The sequence below is a fragment of the Coenobita brevimanus genome, chromosome 73 (genome assembly GCF_032717465.1).
Source record: "Coenobita brevimanus isolate Jiangsu-jjx chromosome 73, ASM3271746v2, whole genome shotgun sequence".
In the NCBI taxonomy this organism is placed as follows: domain Eukaryota; kingdom Metazoa; phylum Arthropoda; class Malacostraca; order Decapoda; family Coenobitidae; genus Coenobita; species Coenobita brevimanus.
In genome coordinates, this window is record NC_137026.1 from 31,494,633 (window position 1) to 31,515,753 (window position 21,121).

Genomic DNA, 21,121 nt, shown 5'->3' on the forward strand with positions numbered 1-21,121 from the left:
CTCGGATCATACGGATCAAGTATCTACATATTCCCATTAAGCAAATATACTGGGTTATTTTAGTCAGTATGTTTGTAATTTGGTATTTTCTATACATAAATCAATGCAAGTCTAGGCCACTGAGAAATCGGACGCAGGGTTGTACTTTCATGTGAGTCGAATGGGTTGAAGATTGTGACTGGCTGTGTTTTTCCTTTTTTTCTTTACTGAGAGGTCAACATGCACAATGATAATCAGAACTAGTCCATAGACGATTATCTTGAAGTGCGGGCTGCTAAGTGTGGAGGAAATCAAGTTGAATTAAATTGACTCGTGAGTATTAACTGGCCTCCCAAGTACGTAGCGAGTTCCTTGACATACATTGCTTGCTTCTTATCTGATCAGAGGATGTTAATGCCGGTTTAAAATTAAGGAATTGATAATTGTATTTCTCACTGTCCATTTGTTATCTTGTTTAGTTATGACATTATATGGATTAAACGTTGGCTATTATTACAGCATTCAGGTTTGCAAGAGTTATGTAATGTGCAAGGTCAGATTAATGATCTAAAACTTTCTGTTAGAGGTTGGTTAATTGAATTAATTTGTAATGTTAACCGTTGCTTACCAGTAGAGAGGTGGCTTTTATTGTGAATCAGTTTATTGGAGATAGATGACTTTGACATTGACAGAATTAGAGGGGTTTGTCTCATGTTGCAAGTGCTTCATCTAGTATGCAGTAAATGAGGAGCTGCTACTCTTTACTCCATCCATTATTTCATGTACATTAATATGAGTTAAACTAACCAAACCTAATTAAACTTAACCTCGCCTAACCCAACTTAATTTTAATGTAGATGAAGTAGTAATGTAGATGGAGTGGAGAGGTATATGAGAGAGGGGGGTGTAAGTTGGGAGCAGGACAGTGAAATGATGGGGGACAGGGCGATGTGGAGGCGATTTGTTTGTGGCCACCCCGTATGGGATTAAGGCGTCTCGCAATAGATATATAGGTAGATGAAGTAGCTGATGGAGCTAGAAGCTGGAGGAGCCCCTCCCTACCCTTTATCCTCCCTTCCTTATATCCCTCCCTTCTTTTATATCCTTTCCCCTTTTAGATCATCCTTTGTATTAAGTATTGTTCAGGGTGAAGATTTTTTTATGCAAAAGCCATAATGAACCCTCCCTCCCCCCTGTTTTTTTTTTTTTTGTCCGACATGGCACAGGCTTAGTCACTTGTTCCCCGAGGCCCAGCAAAATTTCTACATGCATACACATTCGCATCACAACTTCTGCAATAAAAACCACTGCCCGTATTGAATACATGCTAAGATTGTCTAATTTAGGACTTGTTCTTTGGTTTTAGTGGGAGTATTTGTATGAATATCAATAGGTTTTATGGGGGATCAGTTGTCTGTGTTAATAAAGTTATTTAATTAAATTCATCTGTTAACTCACATTAGGCTATTTTAGGCAACAGATGACCCATCAGACCACTCGGACACCACTTTCCCCATTTGATCAGACACCACCAAAAACCATATTTTAAAAATCATACCTGATTTTGGGCTGAGTTTTTTCATACTACCAATGTTGACCATGAAGTTGAATAAAATAGTTTTACATTGGTTTGAATAAAAATTCATTCATTCATCATCTATTAAAAAAAAAAGAGAGAGAACATATCTCAGATAGCGTGTGTACGGTACGGTCAGTATCCATTTCGGTACAGTAATAATTTCAGAATGTTGAGGTCTTTCTTATAGCACAGTACTGTATTTTATTCATGTTACAGCCTGACCATTTCATTTAGATTAAGAGAAGTACGGTGCTGCTTGGAATGTAGGAATTTAGATGTCCCCTTTAATCCTTTCAGAATAATGACTATCTATCTATATATTGCGAGACACCTTAATCCCATAAGGGGTGGCCACAAACAAATTGCCTCCATGTCGCCCTTCCCCCTGCCATTTCATTGCCCTGCTCCCAGCCCACACACCTCTCTCTCATATACCTTTCCACTCCATCCCTCCATCTCATCCTTGGCCTCCCTCTCCTTCTCCCCCCCTGCACCTCATTCACATACACCCTTCTTGTCAGTCTCTCATGCTCCATCCTCTCTACATTGCCAAATAATGACATCATCTAGAAATTTCTTTTAACCCATTCAGGGGCAACGTAGGATTGGACGATGGATGGATGGAGTAATATTGGCAACTACTAAAAATTTAATGCCATCTTTTATGCTAGGAATTAGAAATTTTCATTAACCCCCTTCAGTATTTTTAGTGACATCTTTTACACTTTGTTCATACTACTGCCAGACAACATTATTTAGCCTATGAGAGGACCCCCAGCCAGAAGAGGTTATCTGATTCTCTAGTTATTTGCTATGTCCGTGGATCCAGCACCAAGCACCTGGTACAGTATTAGCAAGAATAAAATGAAAAGTATGTTATAAGAGTGAAGGAAATAAAATTATATAGTCGATCTCAAGAACATCACAAAAGTTTGTTTATCTGGTTAAGGTCATACAGTGCATCAGCTCATCTCGGAAGTTTGCTTATATCTGGTTAAGGCTATATTATACATCAGAAATATCACAGAAGTTTGTTTATATCTCTCTTCAACCTGACTTATGCACAATTTTTTTCAGAGTTGTTAGTATAGCTGGCAAGATGGCAGAGAAGAAAAAGAGCACAATAGGCCTCAAAACTGTGGCCATCAACTTGGCAGCGGGCGGGTCAGCAGGTATGTCAGAATTGCAGAACTGTTATCTCTTTTGTCGTGTTGTAGTCCATATTCTCATTATCATCATTGCTACCTCTATTGTCATTATTGTATCATCATTATTTTTAGGTATATATTTGTCATTATTGTCATCATCATCATCATGATCTTGTTTAACCAGATATATTTTTGTTGTTATTATCATCATCATCATCATCATCATCTTGTTTAACCTCTTTAGCCTGAGGATATCTTTTTCACTTTATTCTTGCCATCACTTATTATAATAATTTCACATATGTGTCATCCAGGCCTTTATTGCTCTCTTAGGAGTGTAAGGTCCTAAGTCTAGGCCACTTTGTCGTGATAGTTAAGGATTGCCAGAGTGGTATTCTGTGAGTAATAAACCCCAGCCACCCCTCCTTGTAAACCTTTATGGTGGGGTCCATATATATGGTTGGAGTGCATGAAGCTACTAGACCATTGGGTATCTAACTGTATTCATCATCATCATCATCATCATCATCCTGACCTTGTTCCCACAACAGGGTGAGCTAAATGTCCAGAAAGCAAGAAAAGAGAACACACAGTAGAGGGAGACTTAATCAGTAGTGTGTCAAGTTAAATGGGCCACACTTTCAACCACATAGCATTCAGGCCCTTGGAATTTTTACTTCACTTCACAAGCATGACCATCTTCACCTAATTTATATTTTTTACATTATGAATTTACTTTTAACCTCGCTGAGTATTTCAGGATTCACCGAGATCTGTATCATGCACCCTTTGGACGTGGTGAAGACAAGGTTTCAGATCCAAACCTCAGGCGTCTCCAGCGACCCGAACTACTATACCTCTGTTTATGACTGTATGCGGAAGATGACTAAGAATGAGGGGATCCTTTCACTCTATAAGGGTGTACTGCCACCTGTGTTAGTTGAGACGCCTAAGAGAGCAGTTAAGGTAAGCCTTTTAGTAGCTGGTTTCATACTGTATCACCCCTTTTTAGGTTTGACTAGGCTGTTGTAGTTCTAAATATTTAACTCCTTCAGCCTCAGTATGAGGACATAGGTAAATTATTGTATTAAGCTTAGGAGAGACTTCTTGAATTGGAGGGATTAGAGGTTATAGGCAACCCATACCTCTATTGCTCTAGTCACAGATGCACAAAATGGGTACAGATGAAGAGCTGGTTTCCGTCTGTAAGGATGTACTGCCACTTGTATTGATTGAAGTACCTAAAAAGGCAATAGTGTAGGAATGTTAATATCTTCAGTCTGATGTTGGAGAGTGATGCCTTCATGTGGTAGTATGATATAACTGGGCAGAGGATTTACCCAGTTCTATGAGTGTTCTCCGTCTGTATCCCTCGAAAGAATGATTGTGGATTACAGGAGAGGAGCAACTTCAACCTGCAGTCCAGCGTATACCAATGAGCCTGGGATCACAACAACAGTGAGATTATTGCTGGTTTATTGTTGTGTCCCCAGGCTTATCTGAAACATGAACTTGGTGGACTGTTGGCTGAAGCTGCCTTTCTCCAGCCATCTACCATCCTCTTTATGAGGGAAAATGTTGGGGATTGAGGATGCCACACAGATGAATGTCTTCATCCCCAGCATCAGTGAGAATGGACTCTACTGGCTGTGCTATGCAGGGTGTCCTAGTAAATTTTTGAGAAACTTCAGGAAGTTTTTCTTGACATCATTAAGAAAACTTATAACAACTTTGGTTCAGTTCATAGTCTGTATGGAGCTACAGTTACTAATGACATCGAGTAAAAATTGCCTCCATCAATATAAACCCATAAGGTTATCGGTAATTGTAACTGTAGACTGGATGAGAATTGGATTTGTTGATATAACGTATAACCTGAAATTTCCCCAGAATATCCTGGAACACAATACTGCATACAGAGTGTATGTTACCAATGATAGTTATGTGTTTAATTACCTCATGCATTTTTACATTTGATGTAGCCTATAAGCAGCTAAATTAATATTGTACAGTAGTGCACCAACTTTCGCTACAGCAGGATTTGCGGAATCCACTTTCGCGGCATGCACCAAATATTCCCTAACTTCCACTTTCGCTTGAAAAAAATCGATTTTCGCGCACAAATTTTGGGTTTGGGACAATATTTTGAACTTTGAATTTCCTGCACCGCCCGCCCGCAACCCACCGCCATCTTGAATGACGTCATGTCAACACTCTGTCCACCCATTCCCGCCATTGTGTACGAGCGTGCTAGCTCCATTGTGTTGGATTCTCACGGTTCAATGGCCTCTACTATACCTGGTAGTGTGGAAGTGTTGCATCAAGTTGCATCTGAGGAGGCAGAGAGAGAGAGTGGTAGCGAGGCAGCAAGAGGTGGCACCAATACGTCTGGCGTGGCTAAATAAGCCCGCCACGCGCCTCGGATACTTGCCCCCAACATCCATTAAACACCGCAACCTGGTCTCTGTGGTATGTTTCTCCTCATATAATGTGCACTGTACAGTTTTTATTGTTTGTATCTCACAATGCAATGTACAATAGTGATTTGATGTACTGTATTGCAAGTGAAAATGAAAATCTGATGTTACTTTAGGATAACCGGGAACCAATTAGCCTTTTTGCCATAAAGGCAATGCCCCAACTTTCGCTAATTCCACTTTCCCGCATTATTTTTGGACCCAATTAGGTGCGAAAATTGGTGCCCCACTGTATCCCAAATCAACCTTTTAACTTAAACTGAGGTGAAAAACTTGAATTCATCAATTTAATAAGGCTATATAGTGTTGACTGATGGCACCCGATGGTCTATACCGTTCGCGTTACCCTGATTCTCTTGTGCCCCGCCCCCTTCTGATGCCCCGCCCACTTCCAGCTCTACTCGTTGCTGATTGGCTGAGATAATTATTCTTCTTATTGATAGAATAATGAGCCTTACCACGAAACATTATCGTATTATTTACATTTACTTTGAATTCATTTCTGTTTGACAAAGGAAGCACTAAAATTTGCTAACTGAATCAAAATCAATTTGAACCACCCCGCCTCCTCCTGCAACGGCAGCTGAATTTTGGCGCCAAGGAAGTTCGGAGCTTGGCAATAACACATTGCAGCTGTGCCGCTGTTGCTATTAAACATTAAGTCATCTGTTGCCTGGTAATTTACCACAGTATCATAAACATATTGTAATTTTCCTTGTTTATTTCCTTCATTAATTTCATTAAAATTAGAGGAATCGATTACAGAAGTAGGATAACGAAATGTCACTGGCTTCGCCTACTCAATACAGTATACAGTAATTATTTATACCAACAATGCCGTATAAGAATTGTGATTCTATACACGTGGTCATTAAAATATTATAGAGGGAAAAGGGTTGTGCTGTGTGTTTGTGTGTGTGTGTGTGTGTGTGTGTGCGTGTGCGTGTGCGCCAGTCCTCCTCCTCTTAAATTCATCTCCCGTTCCTCTGTTACTTTTGTTCTTTATTTCTTATCGTCTTTCCTTTTCCATCTTATATGTAAGGAAAAAGTCAGAACGGTTCTTTGTAGAATGTATGCCTTTTTATTCTCATAGAGGGAACTTTCGTTACTTCATAAACCTTTCAGGCCGATGACGTTGCTTGGTACTTTTTTCCAACATCCTTTACTACAAAACATTTCCTAGTTAAATGGAAAAGATATCATTGCAGTTAAAGGGTTAATAAAAGTTTTGTTGCTTCGATTAGCTAGAGCGCCTGACATGTTTACCTGATAGTGGCTCAGCAAGACTGACTCAGAACTCCTACTCGGGCCGACGGGTGAGTGGGCGGGGCCAAGGGGGTGGGGCACAAGAGAATCAGGCAAACCCTAAGGGGATAGTGGTTAGAATGCCCCAGTTAAGGTGATTTGCGTGCATATAATCCCGAAGAAGTGGCTGGAGCTTCTTCAGTTGTGTAGTGCCAACAAGGGGAGTAAGCTGGTTAACTACCCTTAAATGTACCAAACTAAGTAGCCTAGACTTAAGTCTTTATACTCAAGGGGTTAAAATGGAATGAAGTGTAATCATTTCTGTGTGTTTGTTAATTTACTTCTCAGTTTCTGATAGATTTACTTCAGATGCCCCTACCCTTTATTTTATTATTATTTTTTTTTTTATGTTTTTCATAGTATTTACTGGTACATATTTCATGCTTGCTTAGATTTGCACAGAATGTATCTAATAGAACTAGTTCGCAGATTTAATGAATGTTTGACATTAGGAATATTTGTTTTAAAAATTTAGGTACTTGTGTTTGTGGCATTAAACCATTTTGTTTGATGATGCTTTTAATATTGTTTTGCCCTGTTTCCAGGTGATTTTATTGAGTTTAGGAGAAACTTAAAACTCTATAGGGGTTAGGTGTAGCTGATTCATCTTCACTACAGATATTCCTCAGAACTAACTTAAATAATCTTCAGGCAGCAAAAATAAATAAGTTAAAACATATTGTGACATTCAATAGGTTAACTCATTGAATTTGGTGATACCTTCTTATATTTTGTGAATGCTATATCCAGACAGTTTATGATATGTTTTCTGTCTTTTGATGTGTCTTTTGTCTTCAGATGTTTTTTCTGTCTTCTGATGTGTTTTCTATCTTCTCTCACCAGGGTACAATATTGTCAGGTTTGTAAAGCAACTGTTGCCTATAACTACCCTTATAGACCCACAGACTGGACTAGACATGAGTTTTGAGTGTAGTAACCGTGTGAAAAATTAGTTCTCTTTCCTGTAACGTAACCCCTTCACTCAGATGATGTATTTTTTATTATTCTTGGCATCTCTAGGCATTTTTATATAGCATACTGTATCCCCAGTAATCTAACAATGTATTTCTTATTCTTTATTTCTACCATCAGAAGACTATTCAGCTTTGGGGAGACTTTATAAACTGGTGAAGTTAGAAATTTCTTCAGCAAAAATATTCTTAACTCCTCCTTCTCAAGTTGAGTAGAATCATCTGGAGACAGATAGGATAAAATAAACAGAAAAATATATACCCAAATCCAGGGTAAATTTTTACTGTCTCCTCTGACCATGGTGAAATATCAGAGTTGTAAATAAACTACAGTACAGCACACCTTTGTTTTATGATGAAGAAACATTTGAAAAAATCCTTTGCATGATGATTTATCATATATCCAGTCAGTTATAACATAGCTTCAATCAGGATATATTTTTGACCAAGGGTCACCCACCTGACAAAGTCTAACAACAAATTTCCAACTCACATATTCTGTTTGTTGCTGTATTTCACTTCACTGCACATCACTAGCTACGTACCACCAAAAATAATGAATCTGAAACAAGTTTCCAACTCACTTAAACTGGAAGTTACTTCACCTCACTGCAGATCACTTGCCGCTTGAATTCTAACACCACACCATTGTTCCACCACTGACACTAACACACATGATGGTGACAAGTGCAATTGCCATCTTGGAACAAGGAAATGACTTTAGGCTTGCGTGAGGGTAAGCACATAAGAGAAAACAGCAGTCGTATAGTGAACAGTGAGGCTTTGTCTGATAATCATTGTACAAGTGAAAGTTCTGTCGTATATTGAAAATAGGTCTTAACTTCTTCATCATCGTAAAAGTGACACATCGCATACTGGTTCATCATGTGATAAGGATCTGCTGTATTGACATTAACTGTACCCTTGTAGACCCACCGACTGGAGTATACTACACTCAGCACCAGCTAAATTGTTTTTTTTAGTGATAAAATGGTGATTGGCGACACTTAGTGTTCATGTTTATTTGTAGATTTCACACTGACCTGGTGGTTGTAATGGCAACCATCATCCACTCACTTGATGTAGTGCTGACTACCTCTTCCCCATGCTCATTCTTTCTCTGTGTCTGCCCTCTTTCACTCTTCCTACCTCTCCCTTTCCTTCCTGTAAGGTAGCTCCACACTGAGTAATGATTTCCTGCAACCCAGAAACCATTTACAATAGTGGATGGTAACCATATAACTAGATTATAGGGTGAAGTGGAGCCCACTATATTGCCCCTGTTAACCCCTAAACCGTGGGGTTGTTTTGGCTTGACTTGCATGTCACGCGGGCATATTCGCGCTCCGACAGACTCTCTGAAAATATTTGCCAAAAATCAGTTATTAGTCCTAGAATATTAAAATTACATATGCCTATGGCACATACCTTCAGCTTTCTCCTGGGATGTTTGTTGAGCCTTCTTCGAGTACCGTAGGACTTGTGGAGACCTCTGAAGGTGGGTAATGAAGTCTTCACTTTACACTTCCCGACAACCCGTAATATGATTACCACAGCCTGATATTATCACTAGAAACACTATTCTATGATTTTCAAGTAGTTTGGAATACATAAAAAAAAAAAAAAAAAAAAAACACAAAGCAATGAAAATTACTAGGGCGTATGACCTTCCCACTAGCACTCGTTCGCCGCTGGTGTTCTGTCATTTATTATTCATAAAAACACTCACACGTTATATTTCTATTACTATATAACACTTATATATATCTGCAGTCTTTATCCATAAGTTTCCTTCAGTAATAGTAGTTTCTTGTCACTGTAGGCATTCAATTTCTCCTTCAGTAAAATACATAGCATTCACTTTCTCGTCCTGTATACTAGCGTTGAGAGCGAATCTGTCACTTTCACTTTCACTTTCATAACTCCCAGTATTCATACGTGCTAGAGTGAAACTTTCACTTTCATTACTTCTAGTATATATACTCATATTCTTAAATTACTACTCATTTACATTTCTATTTACATTCTTTATTTTATTTACATTATTTACATTTCTATTTTATTTACACTGTGTTATGCACTGTCACTTGCAGTAACTTATAAAACTATTTTCCACTGTTCACTTATATTTACATTCATTGGTTTCACTTGCTGTTTACACATTATTTACATTTCCACTTGCACTGTTTTACTCACCAGAAAGATCGTAGTCACTATGCATAATTTTCATTCATAAATTAGCCAGTTCACGTTCCACAGCAGTCACTGAGCCCTTTACCCCTTTCCACATGAGGTTTAGTAGGGGGTAGAGGTCACAGGGCCCTTTGCATGGGGCTAAAAAGCGGCGGAATTGGACAGGTGCGAATCCGACGTGGTTTCACCTTGAAAGACGACAGTAAACTGAATACAGTGTGGTGGCCAAGGGGGAGTGCAATGCTGCCAATGTCAGCATGGTGACAGCTGCTAATATATACGCTATGAAATGATTGGCAGGAAATCTAGACAATACATAATAAATTAGGTAGTTCCAGGTGAATGTAAATATCACTTTGGCTTCTCCCTTCCTTTCTTATATATATTTTTATTATGAGAATAGATTATATGGCATATTTCAAGGGGAAATAAACAGGGAAAATTAGCGAATGAGTGCACGTGAGGTGTTGTCAGGTGATAATTAGCCAATTCCAGGTGTATGGCACTATCACTTACCTTATTTCTTTTTTGTATATATTATTTGGTATAAGAATAGGGCATAGGGCTTATTTCAATGGATGAAATCTGTGGAAAATTCCAGGCAGGATTTCCTTAGCACGGCACTGCTGGGCAGGTGAGAGGAGAGGGTAATGGAGGGGAGGTAGGGAGGGGAGTCAAGAAGGGGAGAAATGGCTAAGTTGTCAACAGTGGATGGGAGTACAGATGAGATTAGGAGTGCTGACTAGTGTTGGACATTTGCAGCACTGATAGATGATACAAGCCACCACTTGAAAGCCCGGGCATATTCAAAATAACACAGAATCACAAAAGTGATGCCCCGCGGTCCTGCGGTTAAGGGGTTAACTGGGTGGAAAGATGCAAATGCAGCATCCACCCAGGAACCAAACCTCCACACTTCCCTCAGCCTTGCTGTGACGAGACACTAAGCCACAAGGGAACATTAGTTATTGCATGGGATGGCCATGCAGGGATGTGTGCTTGCCTGTGGTTGATTGATGGGTCTGCCTGGCTAGACAGATTGGGGTTGATTAAAAACAACACTGGCCATCCAGGAGTCCCCAGTAGTTACTGAGAGGGTATTGTTCCTAGCATTTTGTTTCCAATAACTACTTTTTAAGAAGTATTCACAATTCCTGTAACTTAGGTCATTCCACTGTTGATTTACATTCATCTTAACCCTCTTGGGAATGATGATGCTAATTGCATCATATTAGTGTTGAGCTGAAAAATATCTGTTGGCGCAATTTGCATCATTTTGGACAAACATATTCGCCAAAAATAAAGTTTTAGTAGTAAGTGTATCAAACTTGGGTGGGTTATATGGGAGGATGTACACAGGCACACCCGGGGGGGACCCGGGCCCCCCCCTTAGCTCTCTGTGGGTCCTTTAAAACTTTATATATATTTATTGTGATAACAGCAAAACTTGAAAAATTGGCAAGTACAAACAAGGAGTAACACATGAGCCAACAGCTCTCTGACTAAACCTGCATGTGACCTCCCGGTAATTATCGAATTACCTGACCTCACCTCACTACAGACCCCCCCCTTAGAAAATTCCTGGGTGTGCCCCTGGATGTACATAATTTACACACATGGACATAATTTACATCTTTGTTAGTTACAGGTTCAATAATGATACGAGAAAAGATAAACAAATCATACATTTATTGCAATTTTTAAAAGTTTTGTCAATTTACTCGAAAACTGTTGGTTATATCAAAATTCTGAAAACATCTCAAGAAAGCTCATGAAATTCTGCATCTAGACATACTGGAATGCGTTGTTCTTGCCCGGTGTTGGCAAAATTTTGCACTAGGATGTTGGGAAGTTGTCTTGAAGCTATTTTTACTGTTGATTAAGTGGTAGTTGTTCCCAGCGAAGATGTTGATATACAATTTATATCAATATAACCAATTTTCAGGCACAAATTTGGGTGTGGAAATGTTTTTCTTTGGGTGCATGTGGAAGCAGCCATAGATAGGCTCCTTGCACTGTTCATGTCCCAGAAACTTTCTGAAAATTTACGGTTCCCAAGAGGGTTATTGAAAATAATCCTCCATATGGTAAGCTTCATTGAGGAGGGATGGAACTCACCATGGATTTCATGGCAGCAATTCATTTTAATGGTTCATTCACTTGCCATAATGGGAGGCTTCATGGGGAGGTCTGTCTGTCTATCTTATCTGTCAATTGCCAGATGCCTTAATCTGATACTTGGTAGCCACAAACAAATTGCCTCCACATGGCTCTTTCCTCTGCCATTTGGTTGCCCTTCCTCCAGCTTGTGCCCACCCCCCTCCTGTTCCATATATCTCTCCACCTCATCCCTCCATCTCACCCTTGGTCTCCCCTTCCACCTCACCCACATACACTCTTTTAGTCAGTCTCTCATTCTCCATCCTCTCCACATGGCCAGACTATCTCAGAGTATTTCTCTGAACAGTTTCAGTTAATGGGGAGACCACTAAATAATCCTTGGTAACTTTTATAAAGTATTCATGTTAATGGTTCTTGCACTTGCCAACATTGCAAGCTTCATTTAGGAGATATGGAACTCACTAAAGATTTCATGCTGATTGTTCTAATAATGCTCATTGTGCTGATTCTTGCATTTGCCATCATTGCAAGTTTCCCTGGGGAGGTTTGGAGCTCACTGAAGATTCTGTGATAGTTGTTTTAATAATTTTCATGTTAATGGTTCTTGTGCTTACCTATATCATTGCCTGAGTTGACTATGGAAGTGGAAACAGAGGAATGAAGGTTTTGTTAGTTAGCATGACAGCATATTTAAGGAATAATGTGAACTAGCTCTGCCAGAGATGCAAGGGAACCCTTTAATCCCATGAAAATTGATTCCTTGTGTTAATTAATTCTGAGTGAGTTTTGTGAATGAAATAACCGCATGTAAAATGTGTTAATGTTTTTCTTACAGTTTCTTACATTTGAAATCTACAAGCAGTTGTTTGGCACCCCTACACCCACTGTAAGTATAGTTTTGTATTTTGAACATCATTACTAGTTTGATATATATTTGTCTTGTTGTTCTTAACCTGTAAGGTAGTAATATATAGCAAAGTGTCCTTCATATACAGTAATGAATGCAAATGCTCTTTTGTTAATTTTCATTGTTGTTAATGTACTTCAGGAATATGCCTGACTATTTTGTTCATCTGAACTGAACGTTATGTGTGCCAGTTTTTTTTTTTTTTTTTTTTTTTTTTTTTTTTTTTTAATAAGATCTAATTTTGAGAAGGTATCTGTGCATCTGTAATTGAAAAATATATTCATGTAACTGTTGTCAGTGTAAGTGCAGTATACAGTCTCAAGTTTGTGGTATACACTAATAATATTCATCTCTTCTCTGAACTAACTGTAGTAGTGATTTATATGTGTAAAGTACAATATTAGCCTTTGGAAGTTGTAGATTTCAGTTCTTCTCTAGATTTTATACTTTGGAATGGAGCCAAGAATTTCAGAGGCTTACTGATGAATGAATAAATGTGTGACCCTTTGTTTGGCCACTCTGTTAACTTCTGCTAACTGTACTTATGTGATGCTGGAAAGGTGTACTTTTCCATGGTGGAACTACATAGGTCTAACTGGGTTGCTTTACTGCCTGTTTTTACATATGTCCCCCAACTCCCTTCATGTCTCCCAAAAGGATGTTGAAGATTGGCAACTTCACCAAGCAGTCCACAAGGTTCATGTCAGGATGAGACATCAACAATAACAGTACGGTCTGCAGTAATAATAATAATGATATAATAATAATAATAATAATAATAATAATAATGAAATCCATCCATCCATCATCCAATCCTACATTGCCCCATGAGGAGCGTAGGAGCCCGGGGCTAGGCAGTTGGTCCCGACATTTGAGTGAATATAATAATAATGATGATAATAAAAATATGATGATGATGGATTTCAATGGCCTCTCTCTTAATAGCCCCACCTGCTTCTGTGTTTTTCTTTTCGTTTGTCTGTATGCCACTCATCTGTTGATAGTGTTGGAAATTGGATGATGATGATTGTTTTGTGGTGATGATGGTATTTCTGTCGTAATTGGCTTCTGATATAAAAGATTGGCAATGAATTGTTGTATATCTGAAGTTCAGAAAGCTAATTAAGAGCACAGGTGAGGTTGTAGGTCATAAATTATTCAATAATTGATACATAAGTGGATGCTTAATGTAATTAGTAGAAGTAATTTAATTTACTTTTGTTGGAGAATGTTCTATCTATCTATTGCCAGACGCTTCAATCCCGTTTGGGGTGGCCACAAACAAATCGCCTCCACGTCATCCTGTCCCCTGCCATTTCACTGCCATGCTCCCAACTCACACCCCCCTCTCTCATATACCTCTCCACCCCATCCCTCCATCTCATCCTTGGCCTCCCCCTCCCTCTTCCCCCCTCCACCTCACTCACATACACTCTCTTCATCAGTCTTTCACCCTCCATCCTCTCCACATGGCCAAATCACCTCAGTGTGTTCCTCATAACACTTCCTATCACATCCACATCCACGCCACAACGCTCCTTTATATCCTCATTCGTCAGCCTGTCTCTCCATGTGACTCCACAGGCTCCTCTTAACTCATTTCCACTGCTCTCACTCTTGACTTGTGTCCTTCCAACAACGTCCAAGCTTCACTTCCATACGTTAGAGTTGGTATCACAATACTGTCATGTAGTAACTTTTTCACTTCCATGCTCACTTCCCTGTTTCTTATCACTGCTTTCAAAGAACCAGCAACCTTTCTTCCCTGCTGTACCCTTTCAAGCACTTCACCCTCCAAACCTCCATCCTTACTCATCACACTACCCAAGTACTTGAACGTACTCACATTTTCCAATTCCTCACCATCCAACCTCGCTGTACATTCACTGACTTCACCTCTCTCAAAGACCATCACTTTACTCTTCCCTACATTCACCTTTAGATTCCGTTTCTTGCACACTCTCCCAAACTCATCCACCAAGCCTTGCAGCTCCCCTTCGTCTTCACTCAACAACACAGTATCATCTGCAAACAACAGTACAGGGAGTTTCCAAACACTATCCTCTCTCACCAGGGCCACTCCAACATCCACTACCCTACCTTGTACCTTGAGAATGTTAAATTATTATAAAGCCTTTAAATTTAATGGTGATTTTCTTTTTCATTTTCTTTTCTCTGGCCAGGGTTTTTCACTGATTGAGAGAAACCTTTAGAACTAGAGAGATTATATATAACTCTCATTTACTCCATCAGTAATAAGGTGCTTTCCTGACCTGGACAGAATTGCCTGATGTTAGCAAAAATAAACTGTTATACTACATCACCAGGTTAATCTTTGCATAATTGGAAGATTAACATAAGATTGGACAAAAGTTAGAAGAGCTGTCCTTAACAGATGTTGAAAAGATTGTCATTGTCATTGAAACCATAATTAGCTCGTAAGAGACTGGGTGGGGCAGGATCAGGAAAAAAAGAGAGAGCCATCACGAGCGTAAGAGGATCTGTCAGCAGCGTGCACAGTGAAATGAGCCACACATTCATTCACACATTCTTTAAACCCTCGGAATCCTGGCTCCAACTCAGGCCTAACATGTACTTTTTTTATTATTATTTCTGTCCCTAAATGTGTTGTTCTTTGCATTAAGGCTTGTATTCTAGATGGCAAAGTGGGGCTTCATAGCACCACTTGCTTAGTATTTTATTTTATATTTTACACCTTATCATTCTCTCTCTCTCTCTCTCTCTCTCACTCTCTCTCGCTCTCTCTGTAAGTATATACAAGTGGGTACATAAGAGATGTAGTGGTATTGGAGATAGACTGTGAGATAATTCTCATTTTATGTGTACTGTGTGTCGGGGAGAGCATGTAGAGATTGTCAGTGGTGAAAGAATTGAGGTGAGTCCCTTGAGTGTGTGGAAGAGTTTTGTAACGGTATTTGGGGGACATGTTATGTGCTGGAGGTGGGGCTGGAGCTAGTTGTTTTGCTAGGGTAAGGAGTAGTTGGAAAAAGTTCAGAGAGCTGTTGCCTCTCCTGACATTGACAGGGCACTCCTTCCATGCTAAGGAATCTTTGGATGCAGCATGTGTAAGGAATGTATTGCTGTATGGTAGTTAGACCTGGGTTGTAAAGGAAGAGGATATTTGTAGGCTCAGATGTACAGAAATGACAACAATTAGATGAATGTGTAGTGTGTCCCTGAATGAGAGACCTAGGGGGCTAGGACTACAATTGAAGAGTTGAGAGGAAGAACAGGACTTGAGTGTGTAGATGTTATAATATGGAGGGATAGATTGAGATGGTTTGGGGATGTGAGAAGATGGGGGATAACAATTAGGTGCGGAAAGAGAGAAATGTGAACGGTGGGTAGGGTTGTTAGAGGCAGATGGAAAAAGACCAGGGATGAGGAGGTCATAGTGTGTGACCTCAGGGATAAGGGACTGAATAGGGAGGCTGCCAGAGATTGAGCAGTGTGGAGACCCACCATTATGTGACTAAGGCCAATGCATGCAAGTATGTTGGAACCTTTATAAACAGTATGATTTTTTTTTTTTTTTTTTTTTTTTTTTTTTTTTTTATAAATGTGCTCACTGCATTCTGTTTCATTGGAATGGAAAGCAGGAGAACTCAGCTCATTCACTCACATTCACCCTCATAGCTGCCATAGGTAATGGTCTGAATAAGGCAGTTTTGGCCATCCACGAACAGGCCCTTCTGACTTACAAGGTACCTCAGTTGCTTCACTTCATGGCCTGTTTTAGGTAATCCACAGTGAGTCATTTAAATATTATTTGTATATTTATAGTGCTGTCTTTATTGTTATTTATGTCTTTTTAATATTTACACAGTAAACTGCATCAGTAACATGCAGAATAAAATGTGAAGGCAATCTCCAGCACCATTTAGAATACAGTACCTTTCCATCTATAGCCAGATAATCTTAATCCTGAGAGGGATTGCCACAAACAAATGGTTCCTTGTCACCTTGTCCTCTGCCATCAGGCTGCCCTCCCATCAACTCACAAAATTGTTATTCCAGTACAGTACCTCTCCACTCCATCCCTCCACCTCATCCATGGTCTCCTCCACTGCACTTACATGCACTCCTAGTCAGTCTCTCATTCTCCATTCTCTCCACATGACCATAGTATCTCAGGATACTTCAGCACATCCACATCAACATCACAATGCTCTGGAACATAGAATCTAACTCTGATAAATAATGCATTACATTTTTGGCAGACGTTCTTCCTGGCAGGCTTGGGGTCGGGTACAACGGAGGCTATTCTGGTTAACCCCTTTGAGGTGGTAAAGGTGGCACAGCAGGCTAACAGGTGGGGACACACACACACACACACACACACACACACACACACACACACACACACACACACACACACACACACACACACACACACACACACACACACACACACACACACACACACACACACACATACTGTATATGTATACTGTATATATATATATATATAAGTAAAACCTCAATATAATGGACTTCAATAGACAGGAATTCGCTTTTATTGGACTCGAGGAGCTACCAGACTAAATTCCTATATGTCGGAAAAAGTCCGATAAAGCCAGAAGCAGTCCAGACTACCTGACCACTTAAGCTATGTTTACCACAGTAAAGTAAATAAAAGACATGTTTATCAGTGTGCAGTACAGTATTATTATATATATTATACCACTTGATTACTGTAGTGACGCTTTAACACAGTACGGTACACTATGGTAGTCAAAGCAGTTTAAAAACCATTCATGCGATCCAGACTAATGTCTGATATATTGGAAAAAGTCTGAATTAGCAGGGGGAAGTCCGGATGTCACTTTTATCGGAACTTCACATTTTTTGGAATGGTTTGGGCCCCAATTAGTCTGTTATAGTGAGGTCTTACTGTATACATATATATATATATACATTTATATTGAATGACATCAGTAGTGTAAGCAGTTGTTTATGATGATGGTGAAATGTTTATTTTTGGTGCATCTATATATTTTATTACTTATGGTAGTTTGTTAATCAGCTAGTTTTTTCACCAACTTGTCCTCTGTGGTAGGTGGTGACAACCATCATCTACTCACTTGATGCAGTGCTGCCTGCTTCTTCCTTTTTTATAATTTTTATTTTTGTGTATGTCCTCTTCTCCATTTCTCTCATCCTTCCTGTCATTTTTTATTACTCTTTTTTCCTCTTCGTGTGGCTCTATGCAGAGTGACAGGCCTAATGGTTTCCTTTAACCTAGGAAACCATTTACAGTGCTGGGTGGTAACAATATACAGTAACCAGATAATGGGGTGACTTGGAGTCTACTATAGTGTTCGTGTTAATTGGGTGGAGAGATGCAAATGCAGGATCCATCCAGGAAACAAACTTCCATAAGCATCCCCGCACCTCACTGTGGCAAGGTGATGTCTACCACAATGGAATATCAGTTACACTGATGACTGTGCAGGGGAGGTTGCTTACCTGCAGTTGATAGGTCTGCTCAGCAACTTTAACTTGTCTTGAAATTGCCATCTTTCCCTGACAGATGTCAAGTCTCTCTGTAATGAATGTTGGGTTGTAAGGATACATTAACCTTAGAAAATGATGCTTGTCCCAAAGAAATGCCTGGCAAAGGATGTAGAGCCATAGTATTGCCTTTTTCTGCTATTGAGCTGTGTGGAATAAGCTGCAAGAGTACAGAAATCTGGGTCAAGTTAGAATATAAAATAGTATACTGTAGTTCCTTTATGCAGAGCACAACACAGGGTATTGCCAGGGACATGGGCAATGGTGCATGACATTGTTCAGACACAAAGCCGGGTTTCCACGGCATTAACAAGGGTGTCACAGTTATTTATTTAGTTACTTTATTTAAGTGTATACCATGTATTTTTAATTAGTTATGGTAGTTTGTTAGTTCATTCATCCATTCATTATCTAATCCAGTGTTGCCTCATGATGAGTGTAGGAACCCAGGGCTAGGAAAGTTGGTCCTGACATTTAAGATGCAAGTGACCAGCCTCAGTCATCCCTGATTGTTCTTACGTGAGCAGTAAACCCCAAACACCGTTTTCGTTTTTGTTTTCATTTTTAAAGGCTCCAACATGCTTGCATGTGTCGGCCTTGGTCACCTAATGGCGGCTCTTCACGCTGCACGATCCATTGCAGCCTCCCTGTTCAGTCCCTTAACCCTAAGGTCACACTTAATGACCTCGTCCCATGTCTTTCTCGGTCTACCCCTCATAACCCCACCCCCAATATTAACACTTCTCACCTTCCTCACCCAATTATCATCCCCCATCCTCTCCACATGTCCAAACCACCTCAATCTACCTCTCCTCATCACAACACCAATACACTCCAGTCCCATCCTACCTCTCAACTCTTCCATTGTAAACCCAGCCCCTCCAGGCCTTGGACGCAGGGACGCACTGCACATCCACCTAATCATTGTCATTTCTGTACGTCTGAGCCGGCGAATATCTTCCTCCTTCACTGCCCAGGTCTCACTGCCATACAGCATTACACTCCTAACACATGCTGCATACAAAGACCCCTTAGCACGTAGGGAGAGCCCTCTCAATGTCAGGAGAGGCAAGAGCTCCCTGAACTTCTTCCAACCACTTCTCACCCTAGCCACAGAGCTAGCTCCAGCCCCACCTCCAGCACACAACATGTCTCCCAAATAACAAAACTCTTCCACACACTCAAGAGATTCACCAGCAAGTTCAATCCTTTCACGTCTGACAATCTCCACCTGCTCACCCCGGCATGCCGCACACATAAAATCAGCATTATCTCGTAGTCTACCTCTGATACCACTACATCTCTTATGCATCCATTTATCACACACACCGCACAAGATGGAATTACTTCCCACGCCCTTGTGGCAAACTGCACATGGCCACTCCCCCTCGTCTTTGACAGTACCGCCACCAACCCTAGATATCATCACTTTTGTTTTATCTGCATTTACCCTTAAACCCTTTTGCCCCATACCATCTCTCCACTTCCTAAACCTTTCCTCCGCCTCCCTTTCATTCTCTGCAATCAACACCAAATCATCAGCATGCAACAACTCCCATGGGAGTCCGTTTCTAAAGTCACGTGAAAGGGCTTCAAGTACCATGATAAACAACATGGGACTCAAGACTGACCCTTGATGCACACCAACATTCATGGAAAACTCATCACTCAAATCTCCATTCACTCTCACCTGGGTGTGAGCACCCACATACATGGCCATTAACCACCCTAACCATCCACTCCTCCAAGCCAAGCTTTCTCATTGCCCACTTCACCACCTCTCTAGGGACTCTGTCAAAGGCCTTTTTCAAATCAACAAAAACAAAATAAAGATCCCTTCTCCTACCAATATATTTTTCCTGAAGCTGTCGAACAGTGAATATGGCATCAGTGGTCCCCCTACCTGGCATGAACCCAAACTGCATCTCATCAATATTCACTCTTTCTCTAATCATACCTTCTAAAACTCTCTCCATTACCTTCATTATCTGATCTAAAAGCTTTATACCTCTATAATTTCCTCTTTCCAGGGCATCACCCTTCCCTTTATACACATTTACAATTACACTCTTCAGCCAATCATCTGGGACAACACACTCATAAATAATCCTATTTATCAGGTCAGTGACTAAACTCACCCCTATATCGCCTGAGGCCTTCAACATTTCGGCAGTCAACCCCGACACACCTGCTGCCTTCCCCACCCTCATCCTGCCTATTGCCTCACTCACAGTAGCAGTATCAATCAAAGGCCAAGGGCCAGACACTGGATCTGCTGGCTCCAAACCTTCCCTGTCCCAGTCAAACTTCTCATTCAACAACCGGTTATAATGCTCTCTCCATGCATCTTTAATATCCTCACTGTTCACCACTACCCTTCCTTCATCATTCTTCACACACTGCTCACCTATGATATCTCGATTATCCCTCTTCACCTGACCTGCCACCCAAAATATATTTTTCCTTTCCCCATGATTTAGGGTATCAAGTAATTGTCTCTGTGACTCAGACTTTGCCCTGTATACCTCTCTTCTAGCCCTATGCTTGGCAGCCAAATATTCCTCTTTGCTACCACCCTTCTTCCATTCCCGGAAAAGCCTTCTTTTCTCCTTAATTGCAGCTTCTACACCCTCATCCCACCACCAAGTTACTTTATGTCTTGGTGGTCCTCTTGTCCAGCCACTTGTTACATCAGTAACTCTCAAGAAATTGTTCTTGAGGGCTCTGTACTGTTCATTAATGCCTCTGTCTACGGCTCCCTGTTCAGCCACCACTCTCCTCAACTCGCTATAGAAGGCATCCCTTACTATGTACTTGGTTTTTCAGCTTCCATATTTTCCTCCTAGGTACATAAGTCCTCTTTTTCATCACTTGTTCTTTAAGCACCATATCGCAAATCAATAGTT

At 40.3% G+C, this 21,121-nt stretch overlaps 1 protein-coding gene across 1 annotated transcript in view; it reads left to right on the plus strand.

The window, feature by feature from the left end:
* Positions 1-2,657: 2,657 nt before the first annotated feature.
* Positions 2,658-21,121, plus strand: part of LOC145407518 (mitochondrial 2-oxodicarboxylate carrier) — a 30,337-nt gene continuing 11,873 nt past the window's right edge. Inside the window, exons 1-4 of the mRNA XM_080278442.1 lie at positions 2,658-2,730; positions 3,467-3,672; positions 12,609-12,659; positions 16,922-17,013. Of these exons, the coding sequence (XP_080134568.1) occupies positions 2,658-2,730; positions 3,467-3,672; positions 12,609-12,659; positions 16,922-17,013 (422 nt within the window). The remainder of the gene's footprint in view (positions 2,731-3,466; positions 3,673-12,608; positions 12,660-16,921; positions 17,014-21,121) is intronic.